Source organism: Embiotoca jacksoni, unplaced genomic scaffold (assembly GCF_022577435.1).
Source record: "Embiotoca jacksoni isolate LCO1_2020_lvr unplaced genomic scaffold, fEmbJac1.0.p SCAF_27, whole genome shotgun sequence".
NCBI lineage: Eukaryota > Metazoa > Chordata > Actinopteri > Embiotocidae > Embiotoca > Embiotoca jacksoni.
The window spans coordinates 4,143,769-4,164,750 of NW_027185378.1; the positions used below are offsets into that span (position 1 = coordinate 4,143,769).

The 20,982-nt window shown below is 41.4% G+C and overlaps 1 protein-coding gene across 1 annotated transcript; it reads right to left on the reverse strand.

Moving 5' to 3' along the window:
• Positions 1-9,285: 9,285 nt before the first annotated feature.
• LOC138205138 (ovarian cancer G-protein coupled receptor 1) lies at positions 9,286-16,219 on the reverse strand. The gene is made up of 6 exons (XM_069160866.1): positions 16,121-16,219; positions 12,447-12,596; positions 11,789-11,922; positions 10,661-10,883; positions 9,984-10,164; positions 9,286-9,897 (listed from the first exon to the last, which is right to left on the reverse strand). The coding sequence occupies exons 1-6, from the start codon at positions 16,217-16,219 to the stop codon at positions 9,431-9,433; spliced, it is 1,254 nt and encodes a 417-aa protein (XP_069016967.1). The 3' UTR covers positions 9,286-9,430.
• Between the last annotated feature and the right edge of the window lie 4,763 nt (positions 16,220-20,982).

The window sequence follows — 20,982 nt, forward strand, 5'->3', positions numbered from 1 at the left end:
TATGGGCTAAAGAAAATGCTTTACTCCGTGATCTTCAGCCCTCCGAGTTTTGACTACTACAGAAACACCTCTGCTCAGATCTTTTATAAAGTCCCTCTTCTCTGTCCTGCTGAGTACCAGTCACAGCAGACACAGCAAAGCCTGGGAGTTGATTTCAAAGTTCAAACTCTGGCAAGCACCGAAGGTTGTTGTTGGGAAAGTAGTTTCAAGCAAATGATTTCTGTTTGTCTCCAGTCAACAGATACTAGACTTCTTGTCTCATCAATCCCGTGGAATTACAATCAGATTGAGAAAGTCTTTGTTAGTAAACAACCAGACTGTACTACCCTGTACAATAAACTTGATGTTTTTATCTCTAACTCTTAAAATATTAAAATCATAGTGGATATAGAAAGACGACTGAGGGGTGACAGATTAACAAGCAAAGTATATGGACTTCTGTCACCTGTTTAAGTGTACAGAGGCATCAATATCATACAGTTTAAAGGATTGTGTTGATAGGTTTCGAAAGTAAAGTTTTACCAGTTCATCTCATTTTGGGACTGGGCTTTTTTTTATAAACTAATTCACCTCAATTATGTAAAAATAGATGCACTATAATAAGGATGACCATGGATGTATTAATTGGGAAAGAGACCCACTCTGGCCACGGATCCATAATTATGAGCTACATCAGTGTCTATTTCAGTGAAATATCTCTTCTATTTATACTGTTTTATTAAGGGAGGGCTGCTGGTAGACCTGCATTTTGGCAAGCAGTGACCTGAGGAAGATTGATAATCTGTTTATCAATGGCCTGTCAACAGCCATCAGAACTGTTGAATCCAGGCTAACTGGCGGAAAGCCACTCGTCTAAAGTCTCATCAATAAATAGCTTTTTCTACAGTTATTATCTTTACCTGTCCAATACCTACATTATGCACATACTAAGACATTACATGCATTTTGTGACATTGTGCCCCTGTCAATTACTACATCTACATGTTATCCTGTATTGCATAATAGCATTTATACAACAAGCAGTTCCAAGCAAGAAATCCGATTGGTCAACTGTAAATTTGAAACATCTTGGTCATCACTAGAAAATATTGCTCCACCATCTCCATAGCAAATACTTAATTGAAAGTGAATTTCCTATAATATGCAATATAATGTTTTTACTTGTCATAGGCCAATTAAATGTGACCCATTTGGAAAAAACATGTTTTTGTCCTTGTTTGTTGCTGCAAGCACCCCCGTATCGTAACACCACAGATAGTCGCACACTTAAAATCCAAGCGGCGGCTTGGACTGGATTTTAACACAACAGCTCTCTTAACCGTAGTCTGGTGAGTGGGTGACATGGCTCTACTTTCTAAAATTTCAAACATTGAACCCATTACATAAGAGTCTACTGACGCAACGTGATTGTTATCCAGTTATTAGTCACACCCGTGGTATTGCCATGGAAGCAGAAACAAAAGTTTTATATTTTGAGAGTGAATTGCATCACTGTCATTGTAAGGGGCAAGAGGAGTCACAGGTATTTTCTCAGAAAAATAAGTTTTATTACCCCCCCTCCCCCCCCCCCCCAAAAAAAGAAACAATTTATACAAATATGTGACTAAAGTTCAGGGCCCATAAAAGAGGTCAACTAAACTTAATTCAGGTTCTATCAACACAACAAACTGCACACATGCAACTGACCTAACAAAAAGACACCATGGAGAACATATATACTGGCTGATCAGACCATTTAGATACAAAAAGGGGTAACACACAAACACAACACCCCCAACTGAACTACAACTAACAAAAACAAGACTCATCTTGGAATGGCAGACTTATTTAAGTATTATCCACATCAAACTATACCAACAACTAATACAGTCCAAACAAATCAACAACGTATAAAAACCAAGATATACATTCCCCCCGCCCCCCATGGTTGCGGCAGGCAGGTAGAAAGAAAGCTAAAACTATAGCGAGTATAAAGCACAGCATCAAATTGACCTCTGGTATTTGTGACACTACTGCATTTATTATTATACTACACTGGCTTGTCAATAACTACTGTTAACGCTGAATTGAGATGGTGGTCCTTGCTCGTGAATGCTTTTTTTTAAGGGAAGTTACAAAGGATATCTTTGCTGAAAAGATATTCATATTCACTTTGCAGCTGTTTTATTTCTAATTCATGTGGGTTACTGTGATGACATACCATTAGACTGTACAGGTCACAAAGTGAAACCAGGGTAAATGTCCGTCTGTCCGTCTGTCCGTCCGGTCTGCCAGCCAGCCTGCTGCTCAGTCTCTTCAAGAGTGCGAGCCGTCTGGTGTCCTGCTACTTGGCTTTTAAGGAGGACGAGAGGGACAATCAGGGATTCGATTCAGCTGGGGCTAATTAAGTCTCTTCCAGGCACCGTTCCCTGAACCAGTCCCCCTATCAGTGACTCCTGCAGCTGAGCTAAACCATGCCCCACCACCACAGAGATATTCTGTTTTATCTCTAGCATGCCTTTGTTTTACGCTGGCTTTGATATCTTCGGCTGTCAAAAGAAATGCAGAGACTTCCTCTTAAGTTGAACGGCCTTTATTGCGGCTAACACCAAAAACATTGTAATTGGCCGTGCACATTCTGCACACGACTCCCCATCCTTTGCCATGCATAATGCAGTGATGCCCTCTATTGGTCTTTAACTACACTGGCATACAATACCCACTATAGCCATATCAATATTGACCACAGCAAGTCTTCATCATAGAGAGATGAAAAGCATATCTTCTGAAACTGCATGACTTGAGCACTGCGTCCTTCATCTTTAAGCAACCTGTTGCCCAGGCCCAGTTGGCTGAGTATGCACCCAAACCTACAGGCAGCTGTTGTGCTGGAGCTCATCAGAGGCGGCACTGGGAATTAATACTCCTTGGAGTTGCCTGGAACTTCCTGTACAGGCTAGAAGTAGCATTGATTGTGGTGCTCAATCTTGGTTGCCAGATACTGCCTGGTTGAGGGTCGTCACGGCCATTACTGTTGTATCATTACACTGTTATCTATATATCGATTGATTTTGTAATTGGAAGGACCTGTGGTCTACGGAGTGGAGTTGTATAGGCTTTCTACTGGTAGCAACGTATGACATGCTTCCTTCACCTCAGAACCTCAAGCAGTGGGAAAGAGAGGATGCAACCTGTCCATTATGCTCGGTAGGTACGGTAAAGCAAATTCTGCCAAGTTGTAAGATTAGTTTGGTACAGGTTAGGCACACATGGAGGCATAACCAGGTACTGAGGTGCTTGCTATCAAGAAGAGGAGAGTGAAAAAGTAAGAGCAGGGAAGAGTGTAGTCAGCCAAATAAACTTACGATTCGAACAAAAATGAAACTGAAATTAAATAAACATGTGGCTATAAACCAGGAACAAAATAGAAAACAAAACGGCAACAAAGTAATTCAGGTTAGCTGATCATCCAGGTGGGATGATCAGATACACAAATACAAAACAAAACTGACCCCTTGTCAGGATAGACGTACAGGTAAAACGGTTTAGGTTAAAAGGAGTTTTCTCCACCAAATCAACAGGGCGAAGCTGACATGAAACAGTGCCGACGCAAGGCCGCAGTGCTGGACAGAGCAAGCAGAGCCGAGCAAAGTGGGCAAAGCATGGTCGGCAAAACAGCAACGTTCTTAAGAGTGACCAAGGTTAGCTGTAGCCACTTTCTGGCAAAGTTCAAAACACGGTTACGAAACGTAACACGATAATATAATAAAACCAGGAGTAACAAAGCCCGACCGACATTGATTCGCAGGTGAGTCATCTGCGCAGGATGAGTGATAGAGACAGGCATCCTCTTTAAGGTTTGACTTGAAACTTTCCTTTTTGATAAAGCTTATATTTAGAGCTTGCTCAGGTGGCCCTGAACCATCGCTTAGTTATGCCGGTATAGGCCGAGGCTGCCGGGGGACCTCGTCATGTACTGAGCTCTTTTCATTTTTGATGATTGTTTGTCGTCGCTCCATATATTTCCCCTCGGTTGCATAGTTTCTGCACTTTCTTTTGCAGATGTCCCCAGCCATGGAGCTGCATGTCTCTGGTCTGCAATTGTCATCCCCACCAAAAGTCCATGTCTTAGATCTCTGTGCTGTCCCATTCTCTCTCTGCTCTCCCCTCACCTCAACCAGTTGAGGCAGATGGCCGCCCACGTCTGAGCCCGGTTCTGTCTGAGGTTTCTTCCTGTTAAAAGATAGTTTTTCTCCTCCTTGCTTATGGGGGAATTGTTGAATTGTTGTTTCTTCTGTATAATGTTGTAAAGTTCTGTTGTAAGGACTTTTACTGTGTTAGATGCCTTGAAATAACCTGTGTTGTGATTTGGCGCTATATAAATAAAATTGAATTGAAATTGAATTGAAGTTGCTCTATGGACCTATCTTGTAAACACACATAATTTATGTATTTACTCAGTGTAAAAACATTGTCAAAATACATTATATGTATATGTATTGAGGTCTTAAAAAAAACATGTTTAAAGGTTTTTCTGTCCTCTTTAAACATGACCCTGCTTTTCATATAAATACTGTTGTGCACATTCAATTTTGTGAAGTAGTGAGAAAACATGCTTCAAATGGATGCATTACCAGCCTTCCATTCCTCTCTGTTTTGTTGAGTCTGTAGGTTTCTGACATTTGTAACTTACCCAAAGCAAATGCTGAGCCAGATAGAGGCTGAGGCAGGAGAGACGGAGATGTAAACAGCTGAGGTTAATTTCACAGGAAGAAGGAAGCGCTTTCTCAAAAACCATCAAATTTGCCGAGTTACAGTATTTCTAGAATGTGACAGCGATATCAAAAACTAAATGGCCTTGCATGTATCTTTAGTAATGTTTTAGAAGAGTTGAAGTGAAAACAAACAAGCCAGACACTCCATGCAACCTCTTTCGTACCTTTACATGCATGTTGATACTGAAGCTCACGCTCAAATAATGAGTTAACAACAGGCACCCTTTAAATATTGCCTCTCCGCAACAGCACCACAACATAAACCATGTGGACTGTCCCAATCCGGCCCTGGTTTGTGTGCTGTGGGTGTGGTTTCTACTCTTTACATTTGGTCAGTTTAAATGTGTCTCTTTTTCCAACTTGAATGAACAGCTTACCAAAGAAGAAAATGAAGCACCATGTGTTTCAGAACAGCTAATGATAGATATACACATTTGTTCATTTGTTTGATCCTAAAGTTACTACCAATCACAACAATTACAGGTTTGGGATTCAACAGCATATTTATGGGTTGGGAGTTTGTTGTTTTAATCATATTCACTTGTGTTTCATCACTACTGGCTACTGAGCATATTGTTTCTTGAATTCAATTTCATTTCAATTTTATTTATATAGTACCAAATCACAACACGGGTTATTTCATGGCACTTAACACATTAAAGTCCTTACAGAAAAACTTTACAATATTATACTTTAGATACTTACAATGTTTTATAATTAGATATATTTTGCTATTTTATAAAACCCCAAACTGCATCACTCCTTAATTTCTTGAATGGATTAGTAGTAGACAAAAAAGTAAAGTTACCAAATATTTTACTATGGAAAGCCAAAGAATTGGGGCCAGCCTCAACGCACTTTTTTCTGCTTCTGTATTATCACACAGTTCTTCTCATCCCCTTCATATAATTTCCAGCTGTGGTGTTTGGCTCTCATATGACCCAAGTTTAATGTGACTTCCTGCTGGAAGACAGCAGCAGGCAGGAGCAGCTGATACTGCCAAGATGAATACACACACTCTCACACACATCACACACATACGTATATTCTCCCACCAACATAACACTTATTCAGAGGTTACACATATATCCCACAATACACACTTTCCACAATTTTCAAGGACTCCTTAATCAAATTAAACTATTTAAACTGATGTCCACACACACACACACACACACACACACACACACACACACACACACACACACACACACACACACACACATCATAAGTTCATCCAGAGGAAGGACTCTGTTACAAAAACAAATACAATGACACACAAAGAACATTTTAGTTTTCACACACAGTCATTTTCATTTTCAGCTATTGAGTCACCTGACAACTGTTTTTATTAGTCTTCTAAAACCAATAAACACTTTGACTCACATCCCATCCTGCCATAAAATCCCATCACCTACTCAAGTTCAGAAGGAAAGAGACAGATACTGAGGCTTAATAAAGAAGCGGATTCTCTTAAAAGGAATGTGCATCTTAAAACCGTTGCCTGGAATTAAGATTATATTTAGAAAAACAATGTCAAATTTATGATTTTTCTTTTTCAAGGACATGAACTGAGTAAAGTTAAACAATTATTTGTAACACTTACATGGCGTTTTGTGTTGCCTTCTGCGAGTCTTGGTTTGAATTATTATTTCATAAAATGAAACTTGTTTATGTGAGAATCCATTTATCTACATAATAATCCAAATTAATACAACATTGTTTCCGGTTGTCCGCAGTCATTGAAGAATTACTGTGTAAAACAATGTGGAGCGTTTTTTTTTTGTCAAAATCTCATCTCACAGTCACCTTCTGAATTCTTGTCATCAATTATTGTTGTTAGGCCTGCTGCTCCTGGACAAGAAATCTAGCACATAACAACATTTACAGAGTAAACAAATGAGACAAAATGTTACGAAGAAGCTTCAGAGGGGGCTGCTAGACTTTTAGTGACTTAAAGCAGTTTCAATTGTTTCACCCTGTCTCCATTCTATATACTAAGATACACGTATGCTGGCTCTACCTTCATATTCACTGTACAGATCTAACAATGACATCAATTGGATCGTCTGTCTTTTGTAGAATGCAGTTTTGCATTGTCTTGCTGAAATAGGCAAGGCCTTCCCTGAAGACATTGTCTGCATGCAGTATATCGCATTTCACTATAACTACAACAGCAGTGTAGTGTTAAAGTGAAAATTAATACTTTTGTGCAGTGCTCCAGGGCGAAAACCGCTGCAGCTTTCTCGGCCGCCACAGTTTGAAATTACTGTAGATTGATGGTCCCTCCCTTTCCACTAAAAGGTGAAAAGTGTCCATCATTTCACGGTGTTTTGAATACACCGTCCGGGTACTCATAGAGCACTGCACATTTCCATATTTGTCAGTGTGAACGCACTTATGCACTATAATTAGTAAGTATTAGCAGTTAAGTAGGTGAGTTGGAGCACGGCACCGGCCTGTGTTTTTCTGTTTTTCTCCATGCCTGGTCTCCTTGCCTGCCCACCTGCCTTACCTGTTCCCCATTCAGCCCCAGCTGCAGCATGAAGGTGTTTTTGTGTCTTTATTATGCAAGGAAAAAAAAGTTTTGATAATAATCTTTTTGTTGTTGTTGAACATTTAATAAACACCCACGCCAGTGTCTGAAATGTGATTTAATTATACACAGGTGATTTAACAAGTAACATTGTCGAAATAAAGCAGCAAAGGTTTTGGGGGATCTGCCCACCAGATTTTCTCTGTTCCCACCCACAAAATGATATCTTGCTACTCTACTGCTGGCAACCCACGTTGTTGTTATTGCTTTATAGCCGATCTGTTAAGGATTAGTTTATGATTTATTAACTATTACTGTCGTTACAGTTCCTCTTACTTTTCATGAATGATAACCTATTAGAAGTGGTGCGATAATATTATTGTTTTTAAATAGTATTGGCATGTTCTCTTCCAAAGGTTCATTAAGCAACCATTTCTTAATGCATGAGCTTTTCTCCATCTTAAACCGCACCAACTGTTTACATTACTGTGGTTTGCTCCCACTTCCACAAACCAGTAATGTAAACAAGGCTTTTACAGTGACAAGACAGATGTCAGATTCACGTTTACCTCCCAGGGCCTGATTTACTAAGATCTCAAATAAAGGGGTACTAAATTGTGTGTTTATTCCACAATTATTTTCTCACCCATTTTGCTGGTGAGTTACCAGGAGTAATTGCATCACAGGCAAATCGCTGCATTTAAATGAGGGGTTTGCGTGCGTTAAAGGAGATCCAGGACCCGGCACAGCACACCAGAAAAACGGGACTGGGTAGAATATATCCGCAGCGATACACTGGAATGACCCAGAGGAAAGACGTAAGAAGTTCTGTCATTGTTGGTATTGCGTGGCTCCTTGTTGTCTGCTGTAAATCATCATTCAGTTCATCCAATAACTCAGAAATGTCATCGCTGGACGTACGATGTGACGTTTTCTACGTATTCTTTGGTTTCCTCTGCGTCTCCGTCTCACCACAATAAGAGCGGCAATCTCTCCTAATGCGAGCATCTAAATTATACGTGCCTTTCAGTCGGACCCAAATACACGCGCAATCACTTCCCCTATTTCTACTTTCAGGTTCAGTAAATATAATTTACTGCTAAATTCATCTGTTTGCATTTCCCCTCCCATTTTTTTTTTTTTTTTTTTTTTTGCAAATTTAAGTAGAAACGCCCAATATTGCGTATGTATTCAGGAAAACACCCAAAATGGACAACAAGGGTTAAATTGCACATTTGAAAGACGCAATCCTCACTGCACGTTTTTAGTAGATCAGCTTGGACATTTTTTTTGCGGGTGATGTGAAATTCGCACGTGATTTTACACACGCAAACCTTTAGTAAATCAGGCCCTTAGTGTCAGTATTAAGAGCTCAGAGAGAGAAAAAGACAGAGGAAGAGAAAGAAAAGAGAATGTTTGCACTTCAATGCCAGTGGATAATGATGTAAACATCTGGGTGGCCAGCAGGCTCTCATTACTGCCAACACCGATGCTGTGTTCCAAATGGCTTTTTGTGCACGAACACTCACTGTTTTGAGTGCAGATGTGCGTTCACACCGTCAAATACAGAAACATGCAGTGCACTACAAGTACCAAGATAATACACTCCAAACTGTCCAAAAAAAGAAGTGTGAAAGCCCTAAACGGTTGCCATCTTGGAAGGTACAGGATGTCCGACGTAAAGGAAGTTACGGCTGTTCCTGAGCACCTCACAAAAGTGTTTCTTTTTCAGTACTGCTGCTGGACAAAAGAACGAGTACGTTTATTGAGTGTGTTACACAAAGGGCACAAAAACATGTTCATTTCTGGGTAAAGTAATAATGCTCCAGATATGTTGGCGGGGGCTGCGTAAACATGCTGAGGTTATTTCCTGTAAGTGCAGAACAACAGTGTGCGGATTGAAACAGCACTTCTGTGTCAAAATTCCTGTACTACACAAGTAAGAGTCCTAACATGGAAGATCACTTTATTAGTGTACAACGGGAAGTATGTCAATTTGGAACACAGCATGAGTCTTACACGCAGGTTAGTTATGGTTTGCTTCTTTTTTTACTCACTTTGAGCCTACCTCATCAAAGTCAGGAAATTAGTCTTTGTTCTCTTAATCTGCTAGAAAGGTTCCTAATTGGTTGTGATCATTTTAGCTGGTGTTCTTTTCAGTCTCTCCAGTCCTCTCTGTCTTTTGGCTGTGTTCCTCTATGGGTATGATGCAGCTGAACTTTCTATCATTGTCCACACATTTGTCAGAGTGTCTTTTATTTTGTAAAACGAATGGTGGGATAGTTCTTTCATTGGTCTGTGAGATTAAAGTTGTGTTTTTGCAGCCAGTATCTTTTTTTACATTGTTGAGGATACTGGTATGTGTGAGCAACGTCACTGTTTGGTGGCCGTTGTTCTCATCGGTGGCGACCTCGTGGGAGTCGTTGGGGTTGGCGGGGCTGGCATTGCCGCGCCGGCGGCAGCAGCAGAGCACCCTCGAAACAGGTTGGAATATTACGCTGTACAGGCCGCGGCGGGCGCTTTCACTGACGAAGCAGTAGAGAGCAGGGTCGGCCACGCAGTTGAGGGTTGTCAGCAACAATGACAGGTGATAGAAGTTAAAAATTGCTGGAAAATAAGAATGTAGATCACGTCAAGTTAAAAACATTTTTCATCGTTATTCAGTGGATTACTTTCTATGAATGAAACAGTACCTGCAATAAAGTTGCAGTCCCGCTCCAGCAGGGTGCGTACTAACAGGAAGATGTGGTAGGGGGAGAAGCAGACGAGGAAGATAAGGATGGTGCTGCTGACTAACTGCTTTATCCTTATCTTTTGATCTGGCTGTGTGCCTGCACTCCGACCCACTACACGAAGGACACAAAGGTAGCTGATCTAAACCAAGAGAAAACGTACCATTTAAATTATGCTTAAGACAACTGACAGCATTTATTCCTCTTTATTTTTATCTTCTGGATTATTTTCATTTTTACATGTATATAACTCCTCCTGAGACAACTTGTATCGTTTTCTTTATTGAATAGTGTCTCACTATGCTGAAGTATTTGGGGGTATGTGTATGCCTTTATTACAGATGTAACAAAAAAAAAACAGGGGACATTGTGATTCAAGGTTTGAAGCAAGAAAATACAACTTTTCCCAATAGCATATTACATTTTCCTTAATTTCTGATTCTACTGAACTGGTGGTGGAATGTAACAAAACACATTTAGTCCTTCAGATTCCATTATACTGTTTCGTAAGGGAATATTGTACTTTGTACACCACTGCATTTCCTTGACGTACATAGTTGTACAAATGCAGTGAAATGTAATTTTATTAGCCCTTTTCAATATGAGCAAAAAAAGGGCTTGTAAAACAGTTATCGTACCGATAGGATGGCCAATGGGAACATGAAGCCAAAAGTGAAGCGGTAGTAGTTGATTGGATATTCCCACGGTTGCATGGGGTAGTGCTCAAAGCACACTGATAGGTTCTTGCGGTCTCTGCTCAGTTCCTTGTGGCGAAAGAAAACCACACCTACTGCTATCTCCTTCAGCCAGACCATGGCACTAACGAGCCATGCTGCACTCATAGAGCGGAGAGAGGTGAACCTGGAGGTAGGGACAAAAAAAAGGTACAATCAGGTGAAAAAGTATGGCATGGGATATTTGACATCTTTGAAAAGCAAACATTTGATCCTCTTTGAAACAGTACCCACAGATAAAGATGACATACTTGGAAATATCATTATATGCCAGATTTGTGCAATTTCTTACTGATTGTAGTCACATTCACTTTGACATCAACAGTTGCAAAAGTTATCTGCAGATCCTTTGACAAAGTATTAGTGCTCTCTTTTTGCATTAAATGGTGTGCTCTTGGGCTGAATTTGTTGGGGTGGCCAGGCCCAGTCAAATTGGCAGTGGTTTAAAATCTACGCTACTTGTCAATTAATTTTCCTTAAAGTAGAATCATTTTTCTCAAAATCATTTGGAGATCTTAAATCCTTTTAAAGCCTTACTTTTCTTTAGGCCTTAGAGTTCTCTTTAGATATTGTCATGACGGCATCACACACTTTAATATTAGAGAGAACACCACACCGATGTCAAAAGTGTAAATAACAAAGGTTTAACGTATCACTCCCTAAGGAGGTTCTAATCAATGAAACAAAACCTGGAACTGCTGATTGTAATTTTATTGATTTGAAGGTGTGATAAATTGAAGGGTTCCTCTTACTTTGCCCAAGTGACTGATCTCTTTTTACATTTACCTTGATCATGAAAATGACTCCAAAATGTACATCTTATGTGTCATTTGTTTGAATATATAAATTTTATCCGGTGCCACTGTTTCAAAGAGGATCGAATATTTGTTTGTTCAAATGTGTTTCCATCACATGACCGTAGATTCAATGTAAACACCAAAATAGCACCGTGTCAGACAACAGTGCAAACATATAGAAATAGCATGGAGTCAGCTCCACCAATCAAAAGTTCTGTAATACAAGCAAATCTACCTTAAAGGATGGACCACAGCCAGATAGCGATCCAGACTAATACAGCACAGAAAACCAATGCTGATGTAGATGTTCTCATAAAGCAGGAAACCACATAGCTGACACAACCATTCCCTGTGACGCCAATCATCATCCTGAAACAAACACGTATGAAATAAGACTTTAGCTTTATACACTGGATAAAAGCTGATGAAACACATCTATAGGGGAAAAAGGGAAAACTAATATAACTATAACATAATTATATATATAATTACTGTTATAGTTATGTTAGTTTATATATATGTATATATATATATATAACTGTTATAGTTATAGTACAGATAAGCTATATAAAAATAGTTCCGTAAATCCGACATCCATCATTTCAATTTGAAAAAACAGACAAAAAGTTTAAGCATATTTGAAATAGATTGTTTTATTTATTTTTAAAAAAGGGTAAAAATGCGGATAATAAGATCTAAAAAAAAAAAAAAATCAATGATTTAATTATTATTTGATACATTTTCCTTATAAAAATCAGTTCATTCTTTGATTCACTAGTTTCCGATAGAGACACTTATCCCAGAACCAAAGAATCATACAAGTGTGATGAAGGAAGCGCTGATGCCTTCAGCCAGTCACATGTATCACAGAATAGAAAGTGGTACTAAGTTACCTGAAAGATGTACTGGAGCCACAGTGGTAATGATGCCAGGTATAACAGATCAGATATAGTGAGGTTCATCAAATAAACTCCCAGCTCATTCTTCTGCTTCAGCTGTAGAGCAGCATGGTACAGAGAATACAAGTTGGAGGGAACACCAACCTGGAATCAAGAAGATCATTTATACTCTTTAAATGTACACAACTCAGTCTCATATCAAAATGTCAGGAAGGCTCAACAGCAGTCCTGGCAGCCCAGAAGTACTCCCCTCAATACTCACACCCACCTCCGCTGCACCTAACTGCACTCCACATAACGATCGGTTCAACTTTTTAGAGTGAATATTGGGTGATCATCGTCGGTGGCCGATTGATCGGAGCACCCTTATTAAACACGAGTTTAAGCAGCAAATCGTAACATTCTGTTTGTATTTACATTTTACACAGTGTCCCAACTTTTTTGGAAATGCTTGGTTATGACTCTGTGTTCCTACCCTTCACCTAACTCATCTTACAGCTTGACAGAATGTGCTTTACCGTACTGCTAAACATAATGGACGGGTTGGATCCCCACTTACCCACTGCTCGGCGATGGAAGCACGTCATATGTTGCTCCCAGCAGAAATTCATGTGTCTAACCCCAATGCACCACAGGTCCCTCCAACTAAGATATTTTACATTTTCCCACTTCACCTACTATCCCTGCTTACGCTGAACAGCTGCCCTAACACATCATTTTTCCTCTCCCTCAACACGAACATGATCAATCATCACCTTTATTCTTTCTGCAGGGCCAGCCTTGCGCCGTATTGGACGCCCTGTGCTCACACCTACGTTTCCCCTTCCTTGCTGCACCCTACCTTCCACCTTCTTCTGCTTTACTGCTTCCTGAGCTGCCTGCCTTGCGCACCACTTCCTTCCTGTCATTAGCGCCGGTGCCAACTTCCTCACTACCTCTTCTTGGCTTCCCTCCAACTGCAACTCTTCTCTTATTTTTGCACACCTAAATTCCCATGTCCATTGGTGATTGGAGGATGCCCCTTCTATACAATGCTACACTACTGAGGCCTTGAGGAACCCCCAACCACGTCCTACTGTATGCAGTTACCAGTCTCTCCAGACTTTCTATCTTAGAAACTGAACACCCATATACTGTCAGTTGCCGTATTACCCTTGGAAATAGCCCAAACTCTAGACAAGACAGCTTCAGCTGGCCCCATACAACCCACAGAGATGCCCTAATCACTACCTTAGCCAGAATAAATGCAGAAGTTGTGCAACATCCCATGATCCTTATCTCCAACCTCTGCCATGCCGTAGTAACATCAACTGTGATTAAACAAAAAACATTTACTCTAGATCTCTACCGGCACCCTTAAGAAGTCAAATGCAGTCCAGATAAGGTTATGCTGCACCAAGCTCCAATCTGTAGATCTAAAAACACTACATGCAAGTCCCTTTTCTCTTGCCTAACTGCTTAAATCTGATGCCATATTAGACTGACATGCTGTATGCAACCTGCAAAACCTGGGATTATAACTTTTTGCACAGAAGTGTCAATCATCTTATTCCTTTCCAGGTAATCTGCTAGTCTCTGCAAAATGACACCAAGGAAAATCTTTACCTCCCCATTCTGTGGACATATGGGCCTAAACTGACTTAATTATACTGACCTGACTATTGGAAGAATTATCTCCCTGTCCTACGCCATGCCCTCAGTATCACTTGTTTTTTTTCAATACTATCCTAAAGAGCAACCACAAGAACCTAAATCACACTTTTATTTATCTGGGAAGGCACCTCATTTGGCCAATGAAGCCTTTGTGCGCCTTACAACTGCCTGTACCTCACTCCACATTGTCTATCTTCTCACCTAATGGTGGCATATCTGATGGGAGGTCTACCTCTCTGTCTTCTGTGTACAATTTTCTTAAGTATTCTTCCCTTCCCTTGTTATTTTTAACTGTCCTCTTCTGTCCTGATTAAACAACCACTTAACAAAGCTAAATGGGTACCTAAAAAAGCCGTAGTCCTTTACTTTCTCCTCCTTTTCCTTGTCAAATATTCTTCCCTCCTAAGTATTGCTAATTGATTTCTAAGTTCTTGTTAAAACACCTCAATTCCCTGTCTTTCCTCTTCAGTCATCTTCTACCACTGCTTCTTTAGCCACCTTATTTCCTTTACTAACCTCTCTTTTTCTTTCTGTCTTCAGAACCTCTTGAACCTGTGCTTTTCTTTTGATTAGAACCCTAAATCTATCGGCAACATATTGGTAAATAACTCCTAATTTCTCTGATTCTGCCTCTGCTGTCTCTTTCAATCTCTCTAACACCCCTACCAGATCTATGGTTGCTGACTGCCACACCTTGCTCCGGGCTACCTGACTGTAGCTCTAACCTCACAGCTCCTCTCACTACCAGGTGGGGCCTCATTCTCATCCCCCTCTTTTGTGTTTGCACCACTTTCTTCTGTGCCCGGGGTATTATTGATATCCTGCAAATTGTGGGTTTCTACCTGTCGCTGGACTTCAGTCAACTGACTTGACCAACTTCTCAGGAAGTACTGGTCAATGTGACTCCCGTGCACACTTTCTGACAAGTACTTTTTCCTCCCTTGATGTATTTTGAGGCACTTAGCTGTAGTCACCTTCTGCCAAACATAACAACAAACCTGCAGTTCCCTTACTTCCCCCACGGAGCCCTTGTCCTCCCTTGATGTGCTAATCCTTCTGTTGATCCTTTCTGTTCCAAGATCTGTAGCCAGGGTGATCTGAGTCATCTTCCACCCCTGCTTTTAGACTCGAGGTGTATTGTTCTTTTCAAAATAAGAAGAGTATATATGTATGTACGACACATCACTTAACTAAGTTACGTTACTTAAAATTAATCCAGGTTGGCTTTCCCATTCTCACGGATTCAGTGATCTCCTGGGTAAATGTGTTTGATGCATCCAACCACACCCTATTGACTTCTATGTGGACACTGACTCTCTTTCTCTTCCGTCGCATTACTTCTTTCATCAAAAATCCAGTTTGAAATGTTGACATCTCACAATTTTAAATCCTCTATTGTAAAAGTTAAACACAAAACATTCATATATTTGGACAATGTAGCTGGGCTCCAAAGTCTGAGACCACGGTGAAAACGTTATATATTTTCACATAAACCTGGAAATCCTCAAGTTTCCAAAGAACATTGTTTATGAAGTAGCATTTGCGTTGTGGAAAATATGACTTGAGAACTAAGTGAAAGAGAAGATAGTTTAGGAGAGACAATGATACGACAGTAGGAAAGCCGCGGTGAAAGGGGTTGGTGGGGCAAGTGGTATTCAGTTGGATGTAATCTGCAGCCTCACTGCCAGATGCCACTAAATCCTACATATAGCGATGTGCCGAATTCGATAGACAAAGAGACTTAAAAGTTTTGGGGAAGCGTTTTTTAGAAGGACCCTTGTGACCCCATTAAGCAAACATAAGATTGCTTATGCTGTCATTTACACGGAACTTGTTCTTTAAGCATCATTGCCGCAATATTGTGTTTTAAAAGAGGTGCTAGGCTTTCTAGACATGAGAGTTTTCGGTGTCACACTGACCTTAGTTTGGAAACAAACCCTTTCCTATTGGCTACGTATGTTTATATCATGTTCAGACATTTAAGCAGTTTTGTTCAGGTATTGAAGATCACTTACCAACAATACGAGGATATACACAGAGGAGAAAAGGTACTGGTGGATTTCATGGCTGATGGTGCAGTTGATCACGTCCTCTTCAGACATGTTGAACATCATATTCCACTCACATTCACGCTAATTTTTGTTTACTATGTACACGTGAATCATGACTATAATATAACAACACACACAGACACGTACAAATCTTCATGTTGATTGGAGAAATTTGTGGTGGCTTAAATTGGTTTCATCTGGTTGAGCATTTGTCTTCTCTGATTGGGTTGTCCAGTTTCATTTGGCAACTGTGGAACAAAGGAGAAATTCGTACATTTACATAAATATAGAATGAACCGTGTGGGAGATAAACCCTTAGTTTAGGGCTTCAAAAGTAATTGCATAGACACAATGAAGTCAAACAAAATCATTATACAGTATCTAATATTCTGTAGGACTGCCTGAAGTCTTTGACCCTGAGACATCAGACATCATTCTCTACCAGACCTTCCCTGCAGCCACCTCCAGATGCTGCTAGGGGTCTCTGGTCTTCTGCAAGTGAAATGCAGCAGGATTGAGACTGATATACTCAGCCAGTCAACAGTTCCACTGGCAGCCACACATGCCCAAGCTATAACACTGTACAATAGCTGACAGATTAGGTGATGTTTGGGGTCACGGGCTGTTCCTATTCTTTCTGCAATTTCCTCTTTCCATCCTTTTGATTTTGTGTTTCTGATTAGTTGTGATGTATCAACTGCACTATGACATTCATGTTTTTGAGGTTTACCAAAGGTCTGGCCTTTCACAATTATTACACAATCATCTGATCACAATTGTTTGAGCTGACTGCAATAATTTTGCGTAATCGTCAGAATCGTTTCTCAGAGCATTTTTGGGTGGTCATGGGAGGTGACCGGAGGCGGGGAGAGGAGGACACAGAACACATGGGACAACAATAACAAACAGACGGGAATGACAGCACACATGAGGAGAGGTGATTGGGGACAAAATAGAGGGAGACACACTAGGGTCAGAAAGGGATCCTGACAAACAGACCAGACAGACAGCATTGTGGTCAACAATATGAACTCACTTGTTCCTGTCGGGGAAGATGACAAAGAGCAAACAGAGCAACCGTCCCAGCTGTGGCATCCCCCCATCAATGTAAGCCATTTAAGTGACGAACAACAAGAAGTAGTGGAAAAAAATGCTCTGAGGTGTCAAAGGCATTTGCTCAGGATGATAATGACATAAGGTGTGTTTCAAGCCTCCAAATGAGCACAACTCTGAAAGATGACATTCCAGTGCAGAGATCCTACAGTCATCCCCAAGCCCCTCTACGAAGAAGTCAAGGAGTATATCCAGGACTTATCAGCAAAGAATTGGATAGCACAATCCAAGACCCCATACTCCGCTCCAGTAGTTTGCGTTCGCAAGAAGGATGGGAGTTTGAGGCTGTGCATTGATTACAGACTCCTAAACCAAAAGACAGTCCCACACAGACACCCCCTGCCACACATTCAAGATCTTATTGACACACTCAGGGGATACAGCTGGTTCTCATTTTTTGATCGGGGAAAAGTAAATCATCAAGGCTTTATTGCAGAGGGATCACAGCACATGATAGTGGAAACCATCCAGGCCATGACAAGTAAAACCCCGAGCACTGTTGGAGAATTCTGTAAGGTACAAGGATTCCTTATCTATTATCAATAGTATACAACACTTCTCTTGAGTTGCCAAGACGATGTATGAATTCTTGAAAGCAAATATCACTGCCACCACTGGGTCTCAGTCCAGGCTAAAGAAGGGAAAAGGGGTACAGCTGTCGTCACAGACCCTGATACAGTGGACGTAAGAGCACCAAAGAGTCCAGACAAGCTCATACATATCCTGTACAACCCGCAAGTGCTTGGTTATCCTGACTTCGACCTCCCTTTTGTGTTAACACAGACGCATCAAAATAAGGGCTTGGATCTATGTTATACCAACCAGGGAGGGAAGCTCAGGGTGATCACCTTTGGATCCAGAACACTGACACCTGCAGAACGCAGTTATAACCTTCAATAAGACAAACTAAAATTTCTGACGTTAAAGTGGGCCATAAGTAAGAAATTTCTAGATTACCTCTTCTATGCACACTACTTCACCGTGTATACGGATACATAATCCTTTAACATACGTGATGACCACCGCCAAACTCAACACTGATTGCAGACTTTCAGTTTGAGGCAAAATAACGATCAGGAAATGATGGAATGCAATGATAAATATGGACGCTGACACACCGTCAAGGTTTCCATTAGACATTGACAGCTATGTTGACTCATGCATGGAGGAGTTACCCAGAGACACCATTCTGGCAACATGGGAAGGCAGCCGAGTTTCTAAGCAAGGAAACGTTGCATATGTCGCTGACCTGAATCTGTTGCAAAAGAGTTCAAGCTTACAGTCACTAGAGGTGCTCACAACCATACGTCGTGACGACCTCAATAAATCTCAGCAAGATGATCCTGCTATCAGTCCTTAGGCTGAAAGAGATGGGAAGAGGAGTTAGTGATCTAGAAAAGAAACTACTGCTTGAGTGGGAGAAGCTTCACTTCAAAGATTGTCGGCTATACAGGAAAACCAGCGAAAGAGGGTGATTCAGCCGGCCTCCAGCTCGGGGCCTGGAGGGGTTACTCCTTCGCTTCCGGTCTCCAACTTGGCACCCGCAGGGGTTCCACCTTCTCCACCGGCTTCCTGCCAATGCTCCAGTGAGTCTACACCACCAGCTCCCTGCCTGACTCCCAGTGAGCCAACACTGCCAGCTCCCAGCCAATCTCCCAGTTGGTCTTCGCCTTCGTTGACGGCTCCCTGCCGGCCTCCCAGTGAGTCACCGCCGGTCTGCCCTTCAGTGACCTCCGGGCGGTGTACTGGAGGCCCCGCTGCCCAGTGTCCCGCTCCTGGTTTCAAGTTTTCAAGTCGTCCACACCACGCTATCAACTTCCGGCTGGGTCGACAATACCGTCTCTGCCTCGGGGCTGTCCTCCGGAGCTGCTCCACCAGTCTGTCTGGTCCCTGATCCAACCACCCAAGTTGCTAAGCCAGTTTGTCTGGCACCCGGGCCATTTGCCCAAGACTCCTGATTCTCCTGCTCTGTGGTCTCAGAGCAGTCCGCTTGAGACTCTTGGTCCTGTTCTCCTGCAATTTGGTCCTCTGTCCCTCGTCCAAACCCCCCTCCAACCACCGCTTGTCTGTTTGTTCGCAGGGTCTCTTCACAGTGAGCCCACTCCTCCAAGCTAACCTGTCATCCTGGGGTCAATCGCACAATGTCCCTCCTGCTGCACCACTTCTGATGGCTGTCTATGTTGTCTTATACTGGTTAGTTTGTTAATTCCTGTACTGTCTCTGCCCGTAGCAAATTCTCCCGCCAGCCACCTGCAGGACTACTCCCTCCTCAGTTCCACATAGCTTTGGGATTTTTCACTGGATTACCTGTTTCCAGAGGTAATACCACCACCCTCACAATCGTGAACAGGTTTTTGTGCACTTTATTGCTCTACCTGGTACGTTTTCGACAGGGCTGCAGGAGTGAATCGTCGTCATTAAAGTCAATGCTTCATATCCCACCGGCTGCGCCGCAATCCATCCCAGAAGCGGCTCGCTGCGCCGCTCTGCCGACGATAGGCAGCGAGTCTATTTCTGACAGAAGCTGCTCGGAGACCGCAATAATCTGAACAGAGCAGATCAGCAGGGCAGGAAAAAAAAATATTCTGGGAAGTTTCTAAATATAACACCCATGTTCAATCTCCCGGTCGTAAATAACTTCACTCCATCACCGTCTACCCCCGCAGTCTTCCAATTTGGACTAGAAATGCATTCTCCCCGCTACAGATAAGGTATGTGAAATAGTTACACAATAAATGGGAGGATTAATGTTTTTGACGACTAAAACACAGCGGCTGTATTAACTTCATCTGTAAGCTGCAGCACAAAGTAGGAAATGGCAATAATAACCACAAAATGGAAAAATAAGAAAGTTTACCCATGATAGAAGCGCAGCAATTGATGAAACAAGACCAGACGAGGAAGTAAGATAAAACAGGCGGACAAAACGTTCCACGTCTGACACCCGTCTTCAGTGGAATATGCGGGTTATTTTCAGATGGACCACCAGAAGAGGAATGAAAAGGAATGACTTCAGTGAATGACACCAAAATGACTCTTTGAAAAAATGTATTGACTTTGTATTTTATATGAGAAGTTTAACCCCTAGTGGCCCTCGTGGCATTGCAGCGTTAAGGCACTTTTGCTTCGGCCTCATTTTTCAGACCCGAAAGCTACGTATACTTATATAACAGTCTATGGCTCCGTCTCACTTAAACCAACATCAAAAAGCATTTTCATTAAAAATGTTTGTTTTTGTTTTGATTTTGACATTTAAATGTGAAGCAAAAGTTGTGGATGTGAGAAATTTATTCTAGTTTAGCTCTTACTGTGTTGTATATACCAAATTTAATATATCAGATTTAATTAGAGAATTGAAAGTGAGACTGCATGAATGAATAGTTTATTTTTCTGTTACTGTTAAAGTAATCGAATCAGTAAGGATTGGCATCGAAATGGAGCTTTGTTTCTTTTCAGTGAACTCCAGCTCCAGTGTAACAGCAAAGAAACAAGGAGGCTTCACTATCCACTTGTCAGTGGATAGTGAAGCCTCCTTGTTTCTTTGCTTTGGCATCTCAGCATCTTTAGAGTGGCTCCTTAATAACATACTATAAAACCATTTAGAGCCACTGTAACGCCACATATATAAACCACAAAAATCGTATCCATTCTCTCTTAGTCTGTCATTTTGGAGAACGCTCTGTCTCTCTGGTTTTCCTAAATAAACCAAAGTC